At 39.6% G+C, this 25,417-nt stretch overlaps 4 protein-coding genes across 5 annotated transcripts in view; 1 reads left to right on the top strand and 3 right to left on the bottom strand.

Annotated features, from left to right (window-relative positions):
* Positions 1-831, top strand: part of LOC131797386 (DNA polymerase delta subunit 4-like) — a 1,434-nt gene extending 603 nt beyond the window's left edge. The window contains exons 3-4 of the mRNA XM_059115010.2: positions 59-170; positions 285-831. Coding sequence (XP_058970993.2) covers positions 59-170; positions 285-309 — 137 coding nt within the window. The 3' untranslated portion in view covers positions 310-831. The remainder of the gene's footprint in view (positions 1-58; positions 171-284) is intronic.
* A 202-nt stretch (positions 832-1,033) lies between these two features.
* LOC131797385 (INO80 complex subunit B-like) lies at positions 1,034-6,847 on the bottom strand. 2 transcript variants are annotated; one of them, XM_059115008.2, is made up of 10 exons: positions 6,764-6,847; positions 5,762-5,987; positions 5,147-5,238; positions 4,315-4,375; positions 3,862-3,964; positions 3,209-3,266; positions 2,659-2,762; positions 2,389-2,451; positions 1,968-2,086; positions 1,034-1,761 (listed from the first exon to the last, which is right to left on the bottom strand). In XM_059115008.2, the coding sequence occupies exons 1-10, from the start codon at positions 6,801-6,803 to the stop codon at positions 1,614-1,616; spliced, it is 1,014 nt and encodes a 337-aa protein (XP_058970991.1). In that variant the 5' UTR covers positions 6,804-6,847; the 3' UTR covers positions 1,034-1,613. The 2 variants fall into 2 exon arrangements, with proteins under 2 accessions (XP_058970991.1, XP_058970992.1); XM_059115009.2 differs by having other exon boundaries at positions 1,968-2,083.
* A 616-nt stretch (positions 6,848-7,463) lies between these two features.
* Positions 7,464-16,117, bottom strand: LOC131797345 (carboxypeptidase D). The gene is given in 14 exon segments (XM_059114958.2): positions 7,464-8,487; positions 8,959-9,419; positions 10,049-11,055; positions 11,486-11,598; positions 12,031-12,497; positions 13,373-13,501; positions 13,504-13,794; positions 13,797-14,036; positions 14,039-14,917; positions 14,920-15,592; positions 15,595-15,653; positions 15,656-15,797; positions 15,799-15,945; positions 15,948-16,117. Coding segments are annotated over 14 exon segments (5,280 nt in total). The 5' UTR covers positions 16,110-16,117; the 3' UTR covers positions 7,464-7,977.
* Positions 16,118-18,043: 1,926 nt separating this feature from the next.
* On the bottom strand, positions 18,044-25,316 carry LOC131797368 (putative leucine-rich repeat-containing protein DDB_G0290503). Its single transcript, XM_066162147.1, is given in 18 exon segments — positions 18,044-18,738; positions 18,741-19,120; positions 19,123-19,218; positions 19,221-19,261; positions 19,263-19,508; positions 19,510-20,050; positions 20,053-20,175; positions 20,178-20,660; positions 20,663-20,852; positions 20,855-21,078; positions 21,081-21,334; positions 21,336-21,998; positions 22,000-22,386; positions 22,476-22,857; positions 22,860-22,967; positions 23,317-23,928; positions 24,364-24,423; positions 25,128-25,316. Coding segments are annotated over 18 exon segments (5,481 nt in total). The 5' UTR covers positions 25,297-25,316; the 3' UTR covers positions 18,044-18,216.
* Between the last annotated feature and the right edge of the window lie 101 nt (positions 25,317-25,417).

Raw genomic sequence — 25,417 nt, 5'->3', positions numbered from 1 at the left:
GTGATTTAATGTTATTTGTAGCTTATCTTCGCGTACGGGCTTTCCTATTTACTTTTAGGAATAACCAGACTACAAAGATGGGAACGAGCTAAAGAATATGGACTTTTTCCTCCTGAGGAAGTCAAGGAAATAATTCTAAGACATCCCAATGACATAGCATTCACAGAGTGGTAAATACATTTTGCTTGTTCTGCTCTAGACAGTGTAACCTTTATACTTAGCGGTGCGGGCTCTGAGTTATCAGTCAACGCTAGTTAACCAAATATATCTTTACTTTCTTTCAGTGTATGGTTTGATGCCAATCTTTGAAACGAAACAAAGTGTTTGAACCATATGTACACAACATGTTGTACTGTACAACAAAACATTCTTTTATCTTCAAGAATTATTTTAGGAAAAAAACTTTCACGAGTTCCCAGTAAGGTCTACATATGTATATATACTTGCATGAAATGTCCCTGTTTAGGTAGATAAGAGAATAATAACCTAGTGTTGTCTGCTGTAAATATGAATTTTGTTCCAGAAAATTGCACTATCTTATGTACAGTTTGCAGTCCTTGTGTGTGTAAGCTACTGACAGTAGAATGCTTGTCCATTAATGTTAGTTCACAAACTCAACTTATTATTGTGCATGTAAAAGGTGCAGGTGTTAAGGTATGGAATATCTGCCTGTAGAATTACTTACACCAAACTAGTACAAGTAAGGTCGTTCTTGTCATTAGGTTTTATGTTTTTTATCAGGTGGCCACTAATCTATTATTAGGAATAAATAGCAGAGTATGTAGGAGAGACCAGTAGAACCTCAGGAATTTGTAACAGTACAATAAAATATTTAATCCTAAATGTGCTTTATTGAGTGTTGTAACTAAAGTACAATCTGAACCTGTTCAAAAGAATTCAACTGGCACAAAATAGTATCGGATCAATATCAGTATCAGGGCAACTGCCCACCTACCCCTCCCCTAACCCAACAACAGTCTATTGATAACAACTTAGGGTTAATACTGGGTTTGGGGAGGGGTAGGTGGGCAGTTGCCCAGATACTGATATTGATCCATAGTATCAGCTTGGATTCATTGCAAGGAATCTGTAATGTAAGGATTGTTGGTAGAGCAATTTTCAATAGTGTCAAAATGGGATTGCTTTGTTTTTGCCTTACTTCGCTTTGTTACTGATCCAGAAAACTTCCACTAATCTCATAACCAATCAGATGCAAAACTAAAACCAACCCTTATTGGGGCACGTGCATTTTCCCACCCTTTTCAAAGTTTTCTTGTTTTAACTTAAATGTTCCTATGGGCTCTTAACCATTTCACTCCCACAAGTGACCAAGACAGAATTTCTCCTTACAATATCAATACAATATCAAGCAGACAGGTGATGAGAATAGAGAAGAATATCAATTATGGGATTATTAGTTGATCCAATATCAAATTCTCTGAACTAACATCATAAGAATTGTACGGCAGATAGTAAGGAGAGTTACTAATTAGATCTTGGGAGTGAAAAGGTTAAAGGTTTTTTCCTTTCTTTTGATTCGCCGTTGTGATTACTTTGGCTTTGGTTTTATAATGCTCAATTGTAAAAGCCCTCTATTACATCTATTTGCTTGGTTAGACTGCAGTTGCGGTTTGCCGAGGAATCAGTTGAACCTTCTTGTAACATGCCATGCTGCAAACTGGCAGATTATTACTAGAACATGAATATTTCTTCAGGTTTGTACATCCCTGAGCTGAGCATGCTGATCTTGGTTTTGGAGGCCTGAAAAATATATCCCAAAAAAATTTAGTTGACCACAGAGCACACAAATAAGAAATGAAAAGTTCCCATAGGTATGTTATACTCCAAAATATTAAAGTGGTCATTATTATTTATTGTCATTGTTATTATTATTATTATCATTGTTATTATTATTATTATTATTATTATTATTATTATTATTATTATTTCCACCTTTTAAAACCTACCCCTGAGATGACTGCATTTGTAATGGAAACTCCAAGCCGGTTGAAAAGGACATAGCAAATCCCTGGTAATTACTGACATATCTGATGTGAGGAACCTCCTGCTTCTTTTTTCGTGCCTGCTAAAAACCAGAATAGACAGTTTCCTACTAGGAAAGTTAAGTGCCAACACCTCTCAAAATAATTAATCTCAAGCACTCTAGGCTGTGTCCACTGAAAAAAATTTACAGCAGTCCTAGATTGGCCACAAAATAGAGCTGTGTTGCTCTGGGAGTTACTTCGATCAACTTGGGCAAGGATAGCAAGTTGTCTGTAACTGTACCCTTCACCCATCTACCTTAAGTGTATGGTAATGGTCAGCTGCCATAAAAATTGGTATAAAATTTGGCTTCTGTAAAGCATGTGAATTTTTCATGAGCTTTACCTTCTCCTCCTCTTTGCGTGACCTTGTAGCTTCTCTATCCAACAGTTTCTTCACAGTTTGTGTCTAGGAAAAGTGAAATTATTGATTGTGAGTTATACTAATCAGCATCTCCTCTGCCACAAAAACTTAGTTCATTTTAAGTATAGTAGTATTGTAATTGATAGAAGGGGTACCTCTGAAATGTGTGCACACAGACATGTCTGTTAACAACACCTTGGCTCTAAACATAGCTTTTTAAGTTATTATTGATTTCATACACCATTGAGGTACCTTATTTTCTTCAATTTTTTTCTGCATTTGCTGTTTTCTCTTCTTAGCTCTTTGTTTCCGTCTTCTCTGAGCTTCTTCAGTGTCTTCATTCTTCCGTCTTGGTTCTGAAATCATGCGTTGCCTTTCATTAGTGACATAGATGTAAGAACAATGACATAATGAACACAAAGTCACTGAGTGATTGCTTATAGCAAACATGCAGCTGTGTCCATCAAAAAGCTCACAAAAATCTTACAAACAAAAATTCTACATGGGAATGGTAAGAGACCTCACAAAGCTTTATAGGCTGCAGTAGACCACTGAAAATCAGCTTCCATTATAACCTCTAGGTGGAATCTCTGCATTTTTTCCAGACATAAATCTCTAGAAAGCTTTACAAGGACATTAAGGAGTGAATGAAAATTAACTTGAAAAGAAGTTTATCCAATAGAAATCATCTTCTTGTATAGTTTCATCCTTCCCCTAACTTTGCAGGTTAATATCAATGCCACAAGTTGCCTTAGCCTTGAGTCAGTTCTGACAATTTTGGTTTCTTTCACAAACATCTTACCTGTTGGAAGCTCCAAAAGTTGATTTTCTCCCTCTATTTCATGTCCAAGCATGGCTCTCTGACAAAGACACAAAAGTTTGCATTACTAGGAATTGTAATTACTACACCTTAACAGCCAAGCTGAGGATGGTGATTATCATAGCAAAGACAATTTCACTAACTTTTGTTACTTTGCATGTTAAAAAGTGTAAATGGTTTTTCCCATAACTTGAATGATGAACCCAGTTGTTCATGGGGCAGTTACATGTAACCCTTTAACACGTAAGAGTGACTAGCATCTAATTTCTCCTTACAAGATCACCCCTGAAGCACACATTAAGGTCACTACAATATAGACAATGATCCCCATTTCACTTCTTTGTTACACAAATTCTCCTTGTCAGCACCTTACAATATATAAAGAGGACAGTATGGAGAATATGCATTTTGATGTTAAGGTGTAAAGGGTTAATGCTGGCCAATGGACGAATCGCTCTCCAGCACATACTTGTTCAAAAATATACTGTGCTATCCAGTTTTATACAGTGGACAGTGTTATTCAGAGTTCAAACTAGCAGGGTATGATTTAATATAGATTTCTTCAAAATAAAAATTATCACAAGTTTTGACAAACAAAAAAAAAACCAAACAGTTTTGGTTCAAAGGAATCCTACCTGTCTGGCAGTCATCATGCTCACATCCTTGTCTTGTTTGACGCGACCATAGTCATCCAGTTCACCTTTCTCTAATGCATCTAACCATTTCTGTTCTTCTTGACTGTCAAATAACATCACTACAGTCAAAGCTCATTTAAACAACCCTACTTTAAGTGAAGACCTTTCTTATTCTGGATAATTTGATAAAATGTCTCAACCTTTTGACCACAAAGAGTGACCCACATCTAATTTTCCCTTACAATATCAAGAAGTTCTTGATTGTTAAAATAATTCTACTTGTTTATACCTTAGGAACGGTATGATTGGAAAACAATAAAGTCCCTTTTAATAAACTTGTGAGGTCAGTCCCATAAGGTCAGAAAACCCACTTCAACTGTTCAACCGTAGATCTGAAGTAAAATATTCTTTTTAGCTGTGTTGCAACTATGAGTGTAAAACTAAAAAACATACTCATCAGAATCGCCACGTTTCTCAGCAACTTCAGGCTCATCTTTCTCGTCTTTTTCACTTCCTTAGAAACAACACCACACAACCTAATTAACTCTCAAAGTTATCATTTCTAAATACTGACACACTACATCTCACTTGCGAAGCTACCCACAAAGTGCTCCTATTGGGAGCACTCCCCGTTCTTTTTTCCAAGTATACCTGTGTCATTTACTGAATAACAATCTTTCACAAAATAAGCATTACTTGATAAAACTGATGCAGAAGATTTCTATGAATCACGCCATGTTTAGGGGAACAGTTTGATTTTATTATTAACCCTTAAACTCCCAGAAGTGATTAACATAAAACTTCTCTCTACAATATCCATACATTCTTCAGCAAACAGGTAATGAGAATATTCAAACTTATCAGGTAGAAGCTGCTATCTTGATCTAGCACCAAGTTCTCATAACTAATTTACAAGGAAATGTGTAGCAGCTAGAGGGGAGAATTAACAATCAGATCTCAGAAGTTAAAGGGTCAATAGCCTATGAACCATGGATATGTGGTATGAAGAGTACACTTAACAACGTTGAAGATACTTTTACCACCTTCACTCCCAGGATCTCATAAGAAATTTGCTTTATTGTCTGCTATACAATTCATAAGATGTTACTTTGGAGAAGTTGATATTACATTAGCTAATAATACCCAGTTGATATTTTTCTCTATTATTATCACTTGTCTGCCTGATATTGTGATAATATTATAGAGAGAAATTCTGTCTTGGTCACTCATGGTAGTTAAAGGGTTAATGATGCTTATATAGTGAATACTTGTCTATTCAGCAAACCTTGCCAAGATGGCTGATAACTATCTTCGTCTTCCTCCTCTCCACTGGTTATTACAGCCTCTGGCGGTTTCACAGGAACTATTTTTGCCATTCTAAAAACACAAGCCAGCAAAATGTTCAGTTATTACACTTTGTTTTGAATACTAGAACACCAGCCAGTTTGATGGGTTATTGAATATTTGAAATATTTGAAAAAACTCTAATCTACCATTACATATTTCCATAAGATGGGCTGGTTCATCTTAATTACACCAGTTTACTCCTTTCACTCACAAGATCTCATTTGTAATTCTCCTTGCTGTCTGCCGTACAACTCTATGATATTAGCTTTTGGTGTTCCATCAACTAATGTTCCCCTAATTGATTCCTTTCTGTTGACTGGCATTTGCTTGACATTTGATCATTTCCATTCGTTCATGCCATCATTTCCCTCCCTCCCATTCCAAAGACTTTCCTTGAGCTCTCAGAGACTCTCAGTTTCCTCATTAAAGATGCCCAAATGGATTCACTGTTTTGTTTGTTGTGTCATGTGAGTGCGGTGTGATGGGGTTAATTTATATTGCTACATGTAAGACTGATGCACTAAAACCTAGGGTGTCATTTCAATCTACTCACTGTGTTGTTGCTAATGTTTCACCCCCAAGTTTTATCTTAAGAGTCACGGCTTTTCCCTCATCTTTATTGCTATCCCTGTCCTTGTCTTTCTCTCGTGATTTACTCTTATCTTTGTTCTTTTCCTTTTTGCGAGGTTCTTCAAGTCCCTCTGGTCCATGATCCTTCTTCTTCTTGTGCTTCTTGTGTTTGTGCTTGTGTTTCTTTTTAGGAGAAGTGGATGATGATTCTAATGCAAAAAAAGGGACCACTTCCAGTTAAATAGCTCTCTCATGTACATCTGTGTTTGGTTCTAAAAATCTTCATCAAAGAACACTCTACTGTCTTTCTTTTTCATACACCCCTGATTCCTCCAGTAATAAGTTTCATCCACAACTCCCTTCCAACCCTTTGAGTGACCAGCATCTAAAGCTTGGATTGATAAACCAATTTCCCTTGACAGTACCAAAGAAAATGGATAGAGAACAGTATGGAGAATGTGGATGCTGATGTTTGGGTGTTAAGGTTAATTTTGCAACCTGTTTGATTCTTCAGTTTGTTTATATATTTGTCATTTTGAGTGTTTACTGCACTTTAAACAGTAAGAAAATCCTTTAATTTTATCGCTGTGATTTTTGATTGAGCATAAAATGCCACAAGAAATTAATTCTATTTATCAACATGATAAACAAAACCAACAAAACATACATGCTCCTTGTGTCTTCTGATCAAAAGCTAACCTCTCCTTTATGAAATCACTTATTCCTTGACATAAATGCTAGATTACTAGATGGCCACAAATTTAGCCTTGATGCTCACCGAGAGAGTTTTATACTTGATTAAAACACAAGCATTAAAGAACGAAACTGTTCCAAAACATATCAGCTGAAACCATGAGTCGTCTCCGCCAGATGATATGGTTACGAGGGGCTCTCAAACACAGCATAAGAGAACTCGATGGTATAAAATCTAGTATTTGTAGTTCATTACAGTTCAAACTAGTGTAGAATAGAGACTTCTACCAACCTTTTGTATCCTCTTCGTTTGCTTCTTTCCGCTTCGGCATCTTTCTTTCTTATTCGCGTTTCAAGATGGCGCCAGCCTCGCTTTCATGGCAATTCTCCCACGCGATACCACGCGCGCGGAAACGCAGAGCGTGTGGATGGGTCTTAAAAAGTTACTTTTAACCTAGTTTTGCACGCTGGCGCCCTTGTATGGTCAGCTCGGATTCGACATTCTTTGTAAGTGTGAACACGTGTGTGGTATTCATTTTCACGCAACCGCTCTATATGTTATTAGACATTGGGGAAGGGTTAACACCAGGTTACATTTCAATTCTACAATCGTATCATGCCTCAAAATACGAACCCAAACCAGTTGAATCTCTGCTGCCGATCAGAATCCTTTACCGGGAACAGCGAAATCCACGTATGTCTTGCCAGAAAACAATTTGCACTTCCCGTGAATACGCAATGTGTCTTCATTCCATTCAAGTTCACTTTGCACAAACACCCTGTATCTGTAATTTGAGGCAAGATTGAGGAGAATCTTTTCGGCCTTCAGTAACCAGTCTACCCACACACCCCCGTTTGAGGCCAAGGGATCGTAAAAAAAGCGTTTCTGCCCGCACAAACTACTCACTTCCCCTTTGTCAAACGGTGGTCTGTTAGCAAGCCTCCATAGGGATGCTATGTTCATGTAAGATATTAACTGTGACAGCTGCACCCTCCACTGGCAACTTTTCTATTCCTTTATTTTACTTATAAAAGAAATTGTACCCAACAACTGTAGCGGGATGTAATAATACCTTAGAAGTACAATACATTCTTCATTTTGTTGAGTTATTGAGAATAAACAATTCTGTGTCAAGACACAAACAACATATCTGACTTTCAGCAGAGCTACTGATCAGTTTTCCATTCGGTACAAAAATAGGAAACGAAATTATGATGAACCCCCCCCAGCGGCCATATTCCAGCCCTATTAACAATTGTACTCTTAAACCTTAACTCCCTAAAGTGATTAACAAGTATCATTTCCATCATTTTCATTTTTCAATTTAAAATTATTTCAACATCAATTTTTCCACTTAGAATTACTCAGATTGTACAGTGTCCAAAAATAGATAAATTTGAATTTTCAAAAGTGTCTGAAGCCCAGAGACACTAAAAGCTATAACAAAAGCCACTTGCAAAATGATGGCTTTCAATTCTTTTTGATGACTAATCTAAATTGCATTATTATCGTCTGACATTCTCTAAAACTATATCCTCTTCGTCATCGTCAGTATCATCTGAATACTCATTGTTCAGTAACGCCTTAGAATTAAACGAATTTATCGATCGTTCGTGTTCAAAATCCATCAAATATCCATTTCTCCGCACGGTGAGTTGTTTTCTGTAACGCGCCAAACGCCACAGTCCTATGACAAATAGGAGGAACACTGCTGCTACCAGGACGCATATTCCCACCATAACAGCCGCTGGTAGGCCAAACACTAAATGTTGTCGAGGCAGGGTAAATTTAACTTGTAACGCAGGCTCATTTGGATGAACTTGGACGTCCAACGTCACTTTTTGCCGCTCTGGCGCTGAAGCGGAAACTTTATACTTCCCTGGAGTAAGAATTCGCCAAAAATCGCCGTCTTTGGTAGTTGTGACGTCATGATCACGGCCTTCTACTGAGATTACTGCGTTAGAGATAGGGGAGCCTGCATCATCATAAACGAAGCCTTTTACACCTCGATGAACCTGCCCAAAAAGAAAACAGCATCTTATCACTCATAGAATATAAAAAGATAAAAGACAAGAATACAGCTGATTTATATTAAATTAAGTTCATCGGTCAGAGGTATCACAAAATAGAGAGAGAGTTAATTCTGCTCAGATCTTTACGAAGAAAAGACTAAAGGCATCCTCGTTTCAAACTAGATACTTATTCCATAACTTTTTTCAAGTTCCCCAAATAATTGGTGACTAGCCATACTTCGAGTATACTGGAAGAGAGACGCGGTGAAGGTGAACCTTCATCATGTCTGTAATGAGGTACGGTACGGTACAGTACTAGGTACGGTTAAGTGGCTCGCATCGTGTGTGCGCGGGTGGCTCGCGTCGCGATGTATTCATTAGAGTTCAGGAACTAAAGTTCTCATGTTCTCCCATCTGCATGAAGTTGACGGTGCGAAAAGCAAAGTTTAATTTTCGAAGAGTTATGTTCCTTACCTGAAACACAAAAAAGAACAGAGGGTCCTTGTGTTCTTTCCAATGATGCTCCAACTCCTGTGCGTAGGGAAATTTACAACAGCCCATGTGTATTCCGATCTCAAAACAGTTGGAATTTTGGTACATGTAATCTTTCATGCCACCTTCCTTGCTCTTCCAAGCTGCTCCATTTGTGATACCTTTAGGAAACTCCTCCCCGACCGAAGGGCCTGGACATAACGGCTTCCCATAATGCATCGATGGATGTGAGTTAGCATAAGTACTTGCTAAGTAACGGAAGACGTCGTCGTCATTGGTAGGGTGGGGAAGTGAGCGACCCTTAGGGTGGGCATCAAAGGGATAGCTTGCAACAAGTGAACCTCCATATAAACTGGCCGCCAATACAAACGGATATTTCTTACTCCACTTTACTATGGCGTTTGTTTCAGCCTCCAAAACCTTTTGCGATGACTCAGAAGACTCTGTAAAACACAACAACAGCAAGATAATTGAATGTGCTATATGTGTATCGCCAAAAGATGAACTGGACACCCAAAGGCAGAAGAGAGTTTCTAGTGTGCGACATCTTCCATAAATTAGCGGCATACTGTGAAGGACAAACGTATAGAAGAACCAACCCTACTACTTCCAGAAGTGTTTTAACCTCGATCTCTTCTTGCAACACTAGTGCATCATCCAGCAGACCGGTGATTGGAATAGCGAAACGTATCAGTACATTGGTAAACGTACAGATAGACATCAAACCCTCAACTGATTAACATTTCACTTCTCCTTACAACATCGACATCTTATCCAGCAAACAGGTTATGAGACCTGGTCAGTTAGATGGTGTCATTTTGATTTAGCGCCCAATTCAGAACTTATTTGAGAGGAAATGTAATGTAACCATCCACGAAAGTTAAAAACTAACCTTAGGAGTTGAAAGGATGGAATGGTTGTTACGAAGCTTATACTACGAGGTATCTATGGAAATTTGACTGTTTTGAATTAGTGCTCAATGAGTCCTATACAAAAACATCACCTTGGACACGAAACGATTCATCAAATGCTCCTTAATGAGATTATTTTGAATTCAAAGACGAGAACATACCCGGAAAATCAGCGTTGATATCCACGTCTCTAGCATTATTCCTTCCCTTGTCCGATGAACAGTCTCCTTCGGAGGCCAGTTCGTATCCATCTGAGTTCAGGGCAGGCAAGATATGTATTCTAGTGCTGTTTACCAACCGCGTGACCAAGTCATCTTTACCGTAACTCAAACACAGATGCTGAATCATCATCAGCAGCATCTCTTTACCAACTACTTCATTACCATGGACGCCACCCACATAGCTAAACTCTGGCTCCCCTGGTTCATGAACTCCGGGGTTATCTGAGATCTCCATGACCCAGATATTGCGGAACTGAACAGTTTGTCCAATGCTGTACAGCCTTGTGATGCCTGGACATGTGGACGATATGTTTCGAAGAAACCTCTCCATGGCGGCATATTTATGATGGAAAAATCGTGGTATTTTATGCAAATTAAACATGATGTTTGCCCTTAAACCTTCACTGATCGTCACCTCTTTGGTAGTACTTGAATAACCCGGTGCATTCACAGTGATCTTATACTTCCCCTTGGCAAGAGGTCGATAGAATTTTGCTCCATTTTGTTTGAGGACAATGTCTGCGTTTGGGCTCCTTATTGTGACTGTAGTGTCATTTACCGGACGGTGATCTAGGTTGTGAATAACACCTTGTACTCCTTGATGAGCTTTTTCTAAAAAGCCTAACAGCGCCTGACGATTTGCCTCCCAAATACTATCTAGTTCTTTGAGCGGTGGGTACTTGCAACAGGAAATGAAGAACGAGAGTTGTGGAATGCCCAGACTCAAATAGGCGTAGTCCTGCATGGTGTAATAAGCCTCTTTCCACTGTGCCCCATTCACTATTCCATTTGGAAACCCAGCGGCAGATTCATTACAACTGCTTCCATATGACATTGTGGGATGCTTCGTGGAATAGCTAAGAGCAAGCTCTTTAAATAACTTGTCATCTGTTGTCACCGAACCTTTCACATATTCACTGTGGGAGGTATGGACGCTCATGGGATACCTGTGAAATGAAGTGGAAGATTATATTTAGGCAAAGGATGGAACTCGATTTCAAGTTGCCCACGGGATAGGCGTCATCAATTACGTTTTTCAGACAAGCTGCAGTAAGTGCCGGACAAGCACGGGGGTGAGAACGCGCTAGGCGAGAAGCGTGACAAAAAAAGTCTGGTTTCCCTGTGGACGTATTTGTTTCCAGTCTTCTCCACTTGCGCTTGAGTCACCCGTTGCGCTCGCTTCGCGCTTGTCTCGTTTGTCTGAACTGTTTGGACGAAAGAAATGGCAGAATGACACTTCAAGTTGTTGTACGATAAAAAAAGTGTTATTTTTACATGAGAATATAAGAAATAAGATAATTATGAAATAAGATTTATAACAACAACAACAACTTCCCCCTCCCCGCAAAACAAAAGAAACAATTTTGCACTCCTCACCTTGCCACCAATTCACCTCCACTAAAGTCAGCCAGAAGTACAAAGTTATGCTCGTTCATCCACTTTTTCAAATGTTTAACTTCCTGAGGTTCATCAGCGGCTGACTGAAGAAACTAGAATAAAAGAAACATTCTAGGTATCAGTTTAAATTTTTGTCTTAAAAATCCTTCCACTTTAACCACAGATCTAAGCAACAGGAAAAGTTTGTTGGCTAATCTTGAGATCTTAACCTGACATTCAAGAAACTGATAGGCAAACAAACACTATCCTATGCTGCTTCCATTTTTATAGAGATGGTAGCAGGGAGAAGGGAACAGTTTTTTCACAGCTGAAGCTCTTACAAGCCCCTTTATCACCAGCCTAAATTGAATGGTTCCTCCTCTTTCAACCTCCTAGTGGCAGGAGGAAGAGAAAGATCCCAAGAGCAAGGTTTACTTGTATTCCACCATGCTCTGGTTGCAACTAATTTTCCTTTCCCCTTTGATGCCACTCACTACTGTCAACATTAAGAATAAAACATCTAAGTAAAAATCACCACATCTCACCTCTTCAATATTCTTTGGCAGTGTACTCTGCTTGCTCTGAGTTAGGTTGAAATAAAAACTTCTTGATAAGTCATCTTTAGGTTCCATTATTCCACTACAATCACCCTCTCTTGCCTTTTCATTTCCATCAAGATCTACTGCTGGAACAATGTGAAGAACTGTGCTCTGAAGAAGTTTGGTGACACTATCGTCCTTTCCTTGATATTTGTTGCAAAGGTACTCAATCATTTTAAGAAGCAGCTCTTTCCCAGTTATGTCAGTTCCTTGTAAACTACCAACAAGTCCAACATGAGCTTTACCTGCTTCATGTGCAGACATCACTGTCATTACCCACGAATAGATTTCCCTTCCTTCACGGCTAGTTCCAATAGTTGTCAGCTTGGTTATGCTAGAACACTTGTTAGCTTGCTCTTTAAGAAAAGATGTCAGCTGCTGGTAATTGTGTTGAGAGTAATTCACCGACAAGTCTGGTGAAGGAAATATGAAAAAAAACTGGTTTGTATCTTATCCAAAATGACATTAGAGTATGTGGGTTAATGATATAAGAGCATTTTGGTACTTTTTTTAATCCTAAACAGGATGGTAAAACTTTCTGTTTGTCCTCTTATATTTCACAGGCTTTCCATAAAATAAACATTCTTTAATTTCTAACATTCCTAGATGGAAAAGCTACCATGAGGACTCTTAACCCTTTAACTCCCAAGATCTGAAATTGTTAATTCTCCCCTGTAGCTGCTACACATTTCCTTGTAAATTATTTATGAGAACTTGGTGCTAGATCAATACAGCAGCTTCTACCTGATAAGTTTGAATATTCTCATTACCTGTTTGCTGAAGAATGTATGGATATTGTAGGGAGAAGTTTTATGTTAATCACTTCTGGGAGTTAAAGGGTTAATCCAAACTAGTAGGACATCTTACATTGTTCTTGTGCTCTCTTATTTGTTGTTCTTTTTGTGTATCTCATGTTCAATATGATGTATCTTAAACCCTTTCCATCCTAACATCAGTATGCATTCTCAATACTGTAACCTATGCATTTCCTAAGGTGCTGACAAGGAGAATTTGTTTAACAATCAAGAGCTTCTTTAGGTGGTGATAATTCCCTTTATTCTCCTAGCCTTAATGAGTACTTGAGGGTGACATTGTTATTGCATGCTGATTGGCGGTTTGGAAGTGATTACGAGTGCTATTCAACTCCAAGCAGCCAAAGAGATAAACCACCTCTTGACAATTTAATTATTTTCCAACCATTTTTTGGCATATAGACAGAAATAAACCAGTTTTTTTTTTCTGAGAGGTGTAAACTTAAACATACTAGATAAGATTAAATTCAACCTACCTACTGATGGAGAAGGGACCAGGACTTTAACAGTTGATTTTATTTCCGCAGGACTTGAAGCAACAGAACTCGAAGTTGGCTGAGGTACAGAGGTTTGTTGGGAAAAAGCTGTTTCTTGAGGGGTTGTATTGTTTCCACAGGATAAAGTTTTTGTGTAGTGAAACTTTGGAGGGGTATCTTCTCTGTGGCAATTGAGGGCTGTCCAACCTGTCTCAATACAAAATTTAGTTCTGTAGCTAGACCAGAAGGAACAACAACACTTTGGGTAGAAGAAATGTAACCTGCAGCAGAGGCAGTAATAATGTAGCTCCCTGGAACTAGGAGTCTCCAGTAGTCACCATCATTGGCAGTGCTGATGTTATGTCTTATTCCAGAAAGAGAAATGGTGGCATGGGAAATTCCAACCCCTTGCTCATTTTTATGAAGCCTTTCACACCAGTGTGGACCTGAGACATAAATGTCAAAAGAGACACTTTATGGGCATCCCAATAGGATTTGAGTTTAGACTCAGGAGGAAACTTCACACAACTCATCTCTATAGTAATTTCAAAGCAGTTTGAGTGTACATAGTTGTAGTCTTGCATTCCACCTATAACACTGTACCATTCTGCCCCATTAGTAATACCATCTTTGAAATATTCATCCGGGTAATCAGAACAGGGCGTCCTCCTCCCATAGTAGGGTGTGCCTTGGAGTAGGACAATGCTAACTGTCGGAAGACAGCATCATCTGGGCTCCTGCTGTATGAACTTTTTTGTTTGCCAGGTGAATCGTCATATGGATAGTTTGCTACAATGGAGCCCCCGTGAAGATTTGCTGACAGCACAAATGGCATGGAAGTTATCCATTTCATGACAGCAGAAGTTTCTGGCTGGTGAATCCTATTCATATATGGCCAAAACTGGTCTGGAAAGTTTCTGTTTAGATCAACATTTCTGGCATTTTCACGAGTATCTCGCTCATATCCATCAGGGTTCATTGAGGGCATGATATGGATGCGAGTGTAATCTACAAGTGCTGTTATTGCAGGTACTTTGCCGTAGTTCTCACAAAGGGCTTGAATTAAAAGCAAAAGGGTTTCTCTTCCAACAACCTCGTCACCATGCATGTTTCCAACGTACTTAAACTCTGGTTCTCCTGGTTCATGAATTCCTGGGTTGTCAGTAATTTCAATCACCCACAACTCCCTTCCTTGCACTGACTTTCCAACTGAGTACAGCTTAGTGATATTTGGATACAACTTTATTATTGTCTGTAGAAATGTTGTCATGTCATGAAAATTATGGTTTTTGAATATCCTCGGTTTCTCCCAGTCATTAACAACTTGAGTGTAATCTGTACTGGTAAGGCTGATACTTGTGAAGGGAACTTCAACTTTATGGTTAGCAAGTTGAGAGCTGGAAGACAGATCTCTCCTGGTTCTAAAGAACCGTTCTGTGAGCCATGGAACATGACGCAAAGGGGTAGCTCTCTGATTTTCATTTCTCTCTAACACAAATTCTAATGGTGTAGCTTCTTCAGAGCTCACACTAACATTACTCAGTTTTGGCAATTGTGTCCTGAAGCATAAACACTGACTGTATACACCCCTGGCAACAAAAGACGCCAGAAGTCACCATGCAATGTTGTTGTTATGTTATGATCTATTCCATGCACATGAACCACTGCATTTTGGATACCAACCCCATGTTGATCTTTGACAAACCCTTTGATTCCTCTATGCACTTGTTCTATGTATGCCAACAACGCCTCGCGATTGTTATTCCACTCTCTTGGCAAATGGCTTTTGGATGGATATTTACAACAGGATAATTCAAGTGTGATTTCAAAGCAATTGCTAATCAGGTAGTTGACGTCTTGCATGCCACCCGAGACATCATACCAGTAGGCACCGTTAGTAATACCCCCTGTAAACTGGCCACGGGTGCAGTCTCTTTTCCCCATTTTACCCATTGTCGGGTGTTTCGTGGCATAAACGCTAGCTAAATGTCTGAAGAGATTATCATCCGGTGATGCGCTGTATCCACCAGACCTTATGAGTTCGTTATTGCTATCATATGGCTAGCTTGCTACAAGGGACCCACCGTGTAAATTCGCCGACAATACGAAAGGAGTTTCCAGAATCCACTTCAACATGGCTTTTGTTTCCGGTTGGGCTGATCTGACATTGTAGTCGTTCCAATTATTGAACTGATCGGGAAAATTACGATTTATATCGACAGCCCGTTACGATTAGGACGTCCAATTTCACCAAGGCAAATACCTTCTATTGCTTTTTCAAGCCATCCGGGTTCATTGAAGGCATAATAAATATATCAGTGTTGTTAACCAACTTAGTGACTCGATCGTTTTGACCATAATTTTCGAGTAAGTAAGCAATGAGATAAATCAGCACTTGTCTGCCCACTGCTTCATTTCCGTGCAATGGTTCCGACCTATTTGAACATCGGTTTTCCTGGCTTCCTTATCCGTGGATTTTCAGTTATTTGAATGGCGAGCAATTCACGATTGTACACTGATTTGCCAATTCTGTGTAGACGGGCGATGTTGCGATGGTTGATACACGAGAGATCGGAGCAAACCATTTCAGATCTTCGTTATGACTGTAGCCTTCGTGTACTAAAGACGAGACAATTCTCTTCCTCCGAACATCACAAAATCCTCCAGATTTAGTTCCAGTAATGTAGGAAGAAATTACAATTACTATTATTATGAAAACATAGTTGACGGCCGCCATTTTTTTGTGCTATGGTGGTCGCTTTCCTTATTGACATCGTGACAGTCTGGCAAATAAAAGTCCGCTCACACCCGTTTAAGATTTTAAATGGATCAGTAAATAACAACTTCCGGTTTAGATCACAGCCGTTATTTTATCTCAGCTTCTCACCGATGCAAAATCATCAGTCTTAAATATGTTTCAATGGCACAGGTTTACTTTACATACATCGATCGCTATTTCATTGCCGTGTCAAAAAATTAATAATTCTGATGTGCAAATAACGCTTTGTAAATAGCAGCCAACCATGACATTTTTTCTCTGATTGGATTTTTATTTAAAACTTATGTAAACCTCTTAGATATTACTTCAAGACTGTGGAAGCTAAATTTTATCGATCAGCAACAATCAGCCGATAGATTCGAACTGATTTACAGCTTCCTTCTTTTTTACTGGAATTTGGGCAGAGAAGATGAATATTAACGTGTACAAATTTCCATTGTTACCTCTTCTGCGATATATTACTTCTAACTCAGACCGCAGAACCGTGTATTATTATACCATAGAATGATTGCTGTTACTGTGTGTAGAATTTAAACATTTTTGGATGTGTGATTATTTGACTGTTGTACCCGCGTTGTGTTCCGTTTTGCATATAGGAGTAAATACCATAAAAAATCTTTGTTACACCATTTCACTGTGAATTTTTGTAACCGGGAGAGATAGAGAGAGTTTGTGTCTTTTTTACAAGCTAAAAAACAGCTATATTCTAAATGATACATGTTAAACGCATTCGACTATACCCAAGACTCAATGAGAATGATTGATGTTTTATCCGTTGGTTTTCACCACATAGGTTCTGTTAATTATACAGTTGCTTCGTCACTTCTTAATCACGCGAGTAGCACATAATTTTCATAGTATTGCCGCCAACTTATTTACAGGTGAGATTATAAATACATATAAAACATCTTGGTTTGGTGATAAGTTTTAATTGAAATGAAATAAGATCAATAAATTATTTCAGTGAGAGGAACTGAGGCGTACATATTTCTGCTTTTAAATAGAAAAAAAACTTAAACCCAGCGCAACTAGCTATGGCTTCCTTTTGTCACAGTCATTGCCCTTAATTTCTCAATTAGTGAACAACTCTCGCTATATTTCATAACTTTGACAAAGTATAAATGCATCCTGACATTGACCATTGATCATTACCGAAAAGTGTCGCCGATGTATGTGTAGATACACAATTGATTTCATCATTAACAAACTGAACCCAAAGAGGTCGATGAACCTATCTGTTATTTTGTAATTTTTCATAGTATACCGACATGAGGGAATACTATGGCGGTGTCTTTATTCCTTCATTATTAATTCTGGTGATCGGTTGAGTGTAAGAGATAGAATAATATTGAGGTATGTCATGTCTGAGATTTGGTTCTGACACAGTGTGCGTTCAATTACTTCTACAGAAGGTCGCATGATTGCTGTTCAGTTGGATGGGTAATAATTTTAAATTTAGTTTGTATGTCTTAACAATCCAACTTGAAAGTTGTATTTGTTCATTATAAGACTTCGACGCAGTCTGGTTGTTTCACACACACTCGCTCTTTTTGATTACAACGCGATATGTTGTATTGATAGCATTCAACGTATATGCATTTAAAAATAAAGACTTATCGTAGTAGGAGCATGGAGCTCATTTCAATTTATTCGCTAGTAACGCATTGTACATCTTTAACATCACGATGATCCAAGAAATCTATTTGCTTCACCCTTAAAATTACACCCTAACATTGGTATTTCAAATTCTCCACAGTCTGTACTCATTTACTTTTCCTATAGGTGTACTGAACCAACGCGAATTGTTCAGAACGATCGGGACATTCTGTAAATTGGTTAGTATTTGACTTTACTTTGATCATGAACTTTACAATTTGATTTATGGGTGATACTGTGGGGAGAAATTAGTGTCCAAGCGCTCTTTGAGGTTAAAGGGCTAACCTAGTATGCATTTATGACGTAACCCGGCTGATCTCTCGTGCAAGGATTTAAAGTTTAAGTCGCTAGTTTATTTTGCTTGTGACGTTTGATGGTTTATCGTGGTTCTGTTTTAAAACAGTTCCATTTATATTGGGGCGATTCCTTTAATGACAGCGACGTTTAGTTTTCCTTTTGTGATTTTCTTGACACTTTTTACATTACTGACGACATTAGTGCGGTGTGATCCGTCATAACTTTTTTCTTCAGCGGAAGTTTTCCCTTTTCGTTTTCCGTGCTTGGTACTTTTCAGAGCCGCAGACACTCCAGCAGAAGTTATGTTTGTGTGAACCGGCCCTTTCTGAATATTCCACTTGTCTTGCAATTCATACGCAGAATCGTTAAGTCTATGTGTATTGACGGGTTCGCCGGGTATTTCGTCTCTGTTCCTCATTGTCTTGGTATAGTGTGTGTTTTTCCGTATCACTTTTTTAACGTAGAATTTTTTATCATTTTGGTGGGTTACATTCCTTTGTGGGGTAGGTAGGGGGGTTGTTATGTTACCAACAATCGATGTGTTGTGGTGAGAACTCGTGTCGTTGCTCAGCTTTGCGATGATGTTCCTGCCTCTTGCATCCTTCTTCATTTTCTTGTTACTTTGATCCAGAGAAGGAAATTTCTTGTGGTTCTTTTACCTTCCACAAGTGAACTATTTCTTGGATGACCTCTTTGTTTCGGTATTTTATTGCGACTGAACACTCCTAGCCTACCTGGCGGTTGACTCTTAGCCGTACTAGAAACCTGAGGCTTGACCCTTTGAATCGCTTTTCGTTTCTGGCTTATCAACGCATTTTCGTCTGCAACCATTTTTTGAACTGCTCGCACTGTGGGGTCATCCTCAATGGAAGGTAAATTCAACTCTTTAAGCTCTTCACCGATGGTATTCATTTCGTTCCCAGGCCTCCACTGTTCAGCACCCATTTGAGGCTCCAAGCTTGTCTTCGTGGGGCTCACGTCGAAAGGTAATTGGCACGCATGCGCTCTTGTGTTGGATTCCAATTGAAGTTACTTGCTTCTGTACGTGGCTGTTCCTGAATATTTTCGAACACGCCACTATCAGCATATTTGGGTAGTGTCGGTGATGAGACAGAAAGCTTGCATATACGTTGCTGGTATACTTTGTTGCGGGAAGCTCTGTTTTCCAAGGTTTTTTTCAGCTCCTCTTCCTTTACTTTTGTACCACTAGTGTTCATTTTACTGACTGTGCTGCTACTTGTAGGGAGTGTGCCCTTCGGTGAAGCTTCTTCGCCTTGATCGTCCTCAAGTCTTAACTTCTTTGAATAGGTGTTCAGAACTTTCAACAAAGCCTTGATTGAGGTTGATATTTCTCGTATTTCAGCCGCAGTTGGTGTGGTGTCGCCTCCTTGTGTTAGTAGTAGAACTTGGTTTGTTAAGGCTAGAATTGTAATCATTAGAAGGTGACACTTTTGAAACGATACTCTCGGTTTCTCTACTTTTAGAATCGGTTGAAAGTGTTAAATCTGAGGCTATTGGTAAAACTTTGTCTTCGAAAGATTTTGTCTCGCCATTGTTAGAGGCCAAGGATCCAGGGGAGAGCTCTGGAATCGACGTCAAGGCAGCAGATAGATCAGCGGGTGTGAAGGATGACTGGTCAGTATTTCCTGCTATTCTACCTATGGCATTCATTTGCAAATTTAGGGGAAGATCTGGGTTTGAGGGCTTCTGGGTATTTTCCTCAGTTTCAGGATTTAACTCAGGGGAAGCCGAGATGGTCGTTAATTTTCCGTCATCATCTGATGGCAAAGCTACTTCAGGCTTCCTTGTGTCTGCGGTAAAATCAGATTCCACCTTTGGTTCCTCTTTGATTATTCTTTGTGTAAAGGAATGCTCTTTATCTTTCGCATGAGTGGCGTTTATTTTACCTAGTGTTACCACTGATTGAACGTTGAGGTAATGTGGCACTTGTTATTACGTAATCCGGTTTGTATCGTTGACGTTTCATCGGGTGGCTGGGAGGGCGTGGGAACGTCATCTAACGTTTCCAAAGTTAACGTTACTGTCTGATCACCGGAGTCAATTTTCTGGGTTCCTCCAGCTGTAACTTTGGCTTTTTCATTGGTAAAACGTCTTTCGTATTATTCTGTTGCAAAGTAACTTTAATAGGCAATTTCGTAGACTTATTCAGCTCACTGGATCGATTACTGCTGCTGGTATTGCTGGTAACATTTGCTGAGTGATCTGTGGGTGCTTGCAGTATAGCGTCTCCACTAGAAAAGTCGCTTATCTTATGGTCATTTGGAAATTTATCAATACCACTTTCGTCGTATTTTATTAATGGCTTGTGTTTTGAAGAGTTCCCCTCTTTGACCTCATTAAGATCTAATAGACTTGCTGCAATCACCGTCATCAAATCATCGATATGAGGACTCACTTTAGAATGTTTATTACCAGGTTTAGCATTCTTTGGAAGGCTTTTAGCTCTCTCAGATATCTCCATACTGTTCATGAAATCCATTAAGGTGTTATTCCGAATGCTTTTAGATACATTCTTTTTTTCATAGCTTGAGAAGAGAGTTTTTGTTTACTCTGTTCACCTAAAGGATGTTGAACCAGTTGTGTGTGATTATTGTGCGTCAGGTCAATTCTGCTGCTATCTTTATTCAGTGCTTTGTTAGCTCCAGAAGAATTTTTGACGAGCGTTTTGTTTTGTTTTCCGCTCAAGATTTCTGCAAGGACCTTACTTTCCATGACAGCTAGCGGATCTTCTGGGGTGGGAGCTTGTTAATGCGCCCTCCAAGAAGTACTCCTTTAAAGTTAACGAGAGTATTAGTTGACACAAATGACGAACGGTTCGTGGAATTTCTTCTGTGTAGTCCATGGCGCTTCGAAAGTGCTCCAAGCAGTTCGTTCACAGCTTCAGTAAAAAGAGCAGACGTTTTGATATCGTTAAATCTACTGTTTTGACCCGCAGCGCCTTTTGACAACTGGGAGTCAAATTACCTGGAACTGTTGCACCTTTACCGGCAAAGTTTTTTGCAACTCCCAGCAGTGTAACTGGTCTTTTCATTTTGCTGTTTCCCTTTAAATATTCTGATATGTTTCTTGCAATGTCTGCAAACGGACCTCCACTCTTATCCCATCGTTTCACTAACTGCTTCAATGTACCCTTTCTCATGGCGTTGTCAATCAGCCTAGTTAAAATATCTTGCAACGCTTGCAGCTCCTTGTCCGTGGCTGGAAGAACCTTTTGATGATCCTTGGCTGGAATGAATGGTTGCTACTTCTTCTCGTGTTTGTGCCCCAACATCTTCACCTAACTTTCCCGATAAAAGGAGCGGTAACAACGCGGATGGAGTTGGCCTCTTAGAATCGTTCTTTCTTCCTGCAGTTTCAGCCACCTCTATCGCCTGATTTATCTTGCTTTGCAAAGTTTGTAAGTCTTTTGAACTTAACCCTTTATTCCCTTTTATCCCCTCAATTGAGTTCGAATCCTCATCCTTTTTTCGAACGAGAGGAGTTTCCTTCTCTACCTCTGTATCGGGTGTATCCCAACCTAAGAGGGATCCTATCATATTCATGTCTTGCGTGAACTCATAACTTTGATGATGACGACGATGATGCGTATGATGCTTTCTACGTCTGTCTCGCCCTGAAGAGACTGGTTCCTCTGAGCTGGGCGAGATTTCTTCCTGCTTGTTTTCTCCTTGGCTTTCCTCTGGCGATAGTCGCGTTGTTAAAGCATCCAATGCATCGCTTAGAGTTTCTAGTGTGGCAATCTTTTCATTTAGCTTCCTAATTTTCTCTTTGGTTCGCTGCTTGTGACTCTCTTTTGATGACTGAACTTCTGTTTTTGTACTTTGTAATTCATTTGGAGCCTCCTGATCGTTGTTTAAGGCTTTGGATAAATCCCAATGAAAATTCTTTATTTCCTATAGAAATCGTCGCAGAGGATATTTTGTTGTTACCCTTAGTGGCTATCTGTTCATTGTCCTTGTTTGCGGCCGAAATTCTTGCTGGTCCATGGCCTGACGGTTGATGTATCAGGCCGGATAGGAGATTTGCGATCGTGTGTTCGTTTGTTGATGTCTTACTGACTGAAGGTGGGCTTGCTTGAACAGCAGAGCCAAAATGCTGCGCCATTATGTTTTTGTATGAAGAATCCTCGGTTCTACCCGAGTCAAGTAGACTTTTCGACAACGTTTGTCCAAATTTGCTCGTCAAAAAAGTTTTTATAAGGCTCTCAAATGGCTCTATTGTAGTAGAGACTTGCGGGTTGGTGATTGATTCATTGAAGACTCTAAAGATGTTTGTGGAGGGGAATTTTTAGACAGAGGCGATATCGCATTTAAGACATCGTGAACGTTCGCTTCATTAGATGATACTGACTTCATGGAGGAAGTTGGATTTACACGTGAGATAACCTCAGGTTTTTTTGTGGGAGACTCCTGGCTATTACCCACGCCCGGTTCAGAGTTCAAAGCGAGGTTAGCCACAGGCAGCTTTCTTGATAGTGTTATACCCTTGTGTTTCGCGAGTGAAGAAGCTCCAATGCCACCTTGAGCTGCTGAAGTTGAGGTGTCCTTTTTGTTTGACAAAAGCGGCCGGGAATCTTTTGGAACAGGAAGATTTTCTCCGAGCAATGATTTACTCTTTCCGTCACTTTGTCCTCCGAGAAAATCGAAAATTGGTTTTAGCTGATCAGAATGATTGTACTGAGGAACTGGAAGCAACATGCTTAAGTTTAGTTCACCAACTCTCTGAGCGGGAATGGAGTCTTCGCATTTGGTGTCAGATGAAGCAAGGAGTGTAGTGGTCTGACTGTGTCCTGTTGTGATGCTTCAAGCAGCTGCTTTTCGCCATCTGAGTTGGGCAGATCTGCTAAGATAACAAAATGTACAGAAAGATGTCTTAATCAATTGTCATAAAACGAGCTTAAGACCTCTGGTCCAACCACTAGGTTCATATGTTACAAGCGTCCTGCCCACAGTTCGGATCAGCAAAGTTGAAAGCCTGATTAGTTGAAGAGCGATGGTGTAATAGTATCTCCCGTCTTCGAATTAGGAAAGATAAGCTGTTTTTACTAATCACTGGCGTGGGTCAATAAAAGCATTCTCTTGATGAAAAGATAAGAGACTTCACGAGGATTCACACCTCAGTCCTCGAGGGAGGAAAACGCCAGATGAAAAAAATTTTATTGCTTATATCAACTTTGGCTCAGCTCACTTACCCACGACATCACTAGGTGGCTGGCATCTGTAGCTGATCAGAGCATACTTGTCAATCCCTGGACAGTGGTTTCCATCTTTAGTGAGATGTTTATCATCTGCCGTTACAATGCAACTCTCCCTTCCAGAACATCTCTCCTTCAAAGCTAAAATGCTGCTTGCTGAGTTTGCGCAGGTGAAGAACTTCCCCAGGGGAGTAGGGCAAGTAGAAGGCGAATCTCTACCCCAGTAGGCTGACATGATATGTATCTTCCATCCCTGACCGCACTGAAGCTCAGTTGTCTCACCGTTGCACAGCACAAATTTTCGTTTTTCAGGCATACATGTATACTTAACAGCCAAATATTTATTTACCGGGGCAGTGTTTAACCCCTGGGGCTGTAGAATGTTGTGCCGGGCGGGTATCTCGCAGTATTCCTTATCATCGCACAGATTCCGTACGATAGGTGTGGTGGTGGGATCACTGAGGCAGTTCGTGACAGGGTCTCCGTCCTCCGAAGGGCATATTTCGGCTGACAAGCGTCCCCAGAAAGCTTCCTCTATAGCGATGGTTGATCCAGGAGAGAAACATTCCAATGACTTGTTCTGACCAGCACAAATAATGACAGACTTATCTAAGACAGAAAAAAATTAAACTGGACAGTTAATGTTTTATGCAGAAAATCTTTCTGCTCGCAAATGTTCTGGTTCAGACATGCTCCAAAGTTACCCATGGATTGGTTCGTTAACTTATTCAGTGATGGCAACGCATGTTCCACTCCCCCACCCCTTCTGTCCTTCTGTCTTCCTGCAGGTTTTAACTTAAGTCAGACGCAAACATTTATGTGGTTCCATCGATAATTTTCTGATACTCATTGATTTTCTGGATCCGATTTTTACGCTGAGGGAGGCAGCGCAAGAGTATGGTGTTTTTCTCAATGGCCAGGCCAGCTTGAGTAATTCTTGAACTACAACTATGATATAACATACTGCACTTGCCAGATGAAAATTTTACTCGTATTCGCATGCACTTTATCGATATGTTGTGATCTATTCAACCAGCATCTCACCTGTTTCCAAATCAATTTCGCTTCTTGGGCTCCCTGATGAACCTGGGGTTGCTGTTCGAACTGCAGATTGATACAGTAAGGAATAATTAACAAAAAGAAACTTACTGAATAATTCCCATAAAAAATCTTCCCAATACTTCTGTTTTTTCTTAAACTTGTATTTTCTGTCAACTTCATTTCAAACTAAAAAAACCAAAGAGGGTACTTTTCTTTGCAGGTTAATACTTGTGAGATCTCAAAGAAAATTGACATACTGTAATGGAAAGGCATATTTCCTGTACGAAAATAATAAATTTCGAAATTTGATCATTTCTATCGCTTACATATATTTACAAACAGTTGCATTCATTGTCTCGTAACACCTTTAAGTACCTCTATCATGTAAGCTCTCAAACCAAGATCCGAAAACGAAGACTTGAAAACGAAGACCTAAAAACTAAGACCCGAAAGGTCTGTGACATGGTTACGTCTGGCCCGTTAGCCCGGTTTGGTCCGACCGAACGGTAACATGACCGCTTAAAAATCGTATATCAGGGAATATAAGCCTTTGATGGAACGCTTGAACAGACTAACCATCCAACGCTATTAAAAAAACACGATTCGCAATGTTTTCGGTCCATTTAACGCTTTCTCGTTTCACGATAGCATTTCTACAAGAAGCGTTTATATGAAAGTAATTAAAGATTTTTAATATTGCACAAACATTGGTATTGTTATTTTGGTAGCCTAAACTATACCATGACAGAATTAGGTCTTTACCCTACCTGATAATTGGTCCAAAGTACCAGTCGATTCCACCCTATCGATAAACAAAGAAGACAAAAGCCACACGAAAGTTACCAAGTATTTCTTCATTCTTAGACAACATTCTATCACATCTTCCGTTGGATTTTTCTCCGCAATATGGTTTGTTTTCCACACCGATTTTATCATATCCTCAGTCGATTTTAAGGCCATTAAGTGAACCGTAGACTATGCATTTTGCTGACCAGGCACCAGTTGGAGGTCACCTTGCTCACAAACTGAAAAAGTCAGAATGTCGCAGTTTGCTTTT

Source organism: Pocillopora verrucosa, chromosome 2 (genome assembly GCF_036669915.1).
Source record: "Pocillopora verrucosa isolate sample1 chromosome 2, ASM3666991v2, whole genome shotgun sequence".
In the NCBI taxonomy this organism is placed as follows: domain Eukaryota; kingdom Metazoa; phylum Cnidaria; class Anthozoa; order Scleractinia; family Pocilloporidae; genus Pocillopora; species Pocillopora verrucosa.
This window is presented reverse-complemented; position numbering and strand designations above follow the sequence as displayed.

What these genes read in the sequence shown, in the direction of transcription:
- LOC131797385 (XM_059115008.2), bottom strand. Translation starts at nt 6,803, where the DNA reads ATGCCGAAGCGGAAAGAAGCAAACGAAGAGGATACAAAAG. An exon ending in GAAACATTAGCAACAACACA is followed by an intron (nt 5,239 to 5,761) that starts GTGAGTAGATTG and finishes TTGTGTTTTTAG; the next exon opens with AATGGCAAAAATAGTTCCTG. An exon ending in CAAATGCAGTCATCTCAGGG is followed by an intron (nt 1,762 to 1,967) that starts GTAGGTTTTAAA and finishes TATATTTTTCAG; the next exon opens with GCCTCCAAAACCAAGATCAG.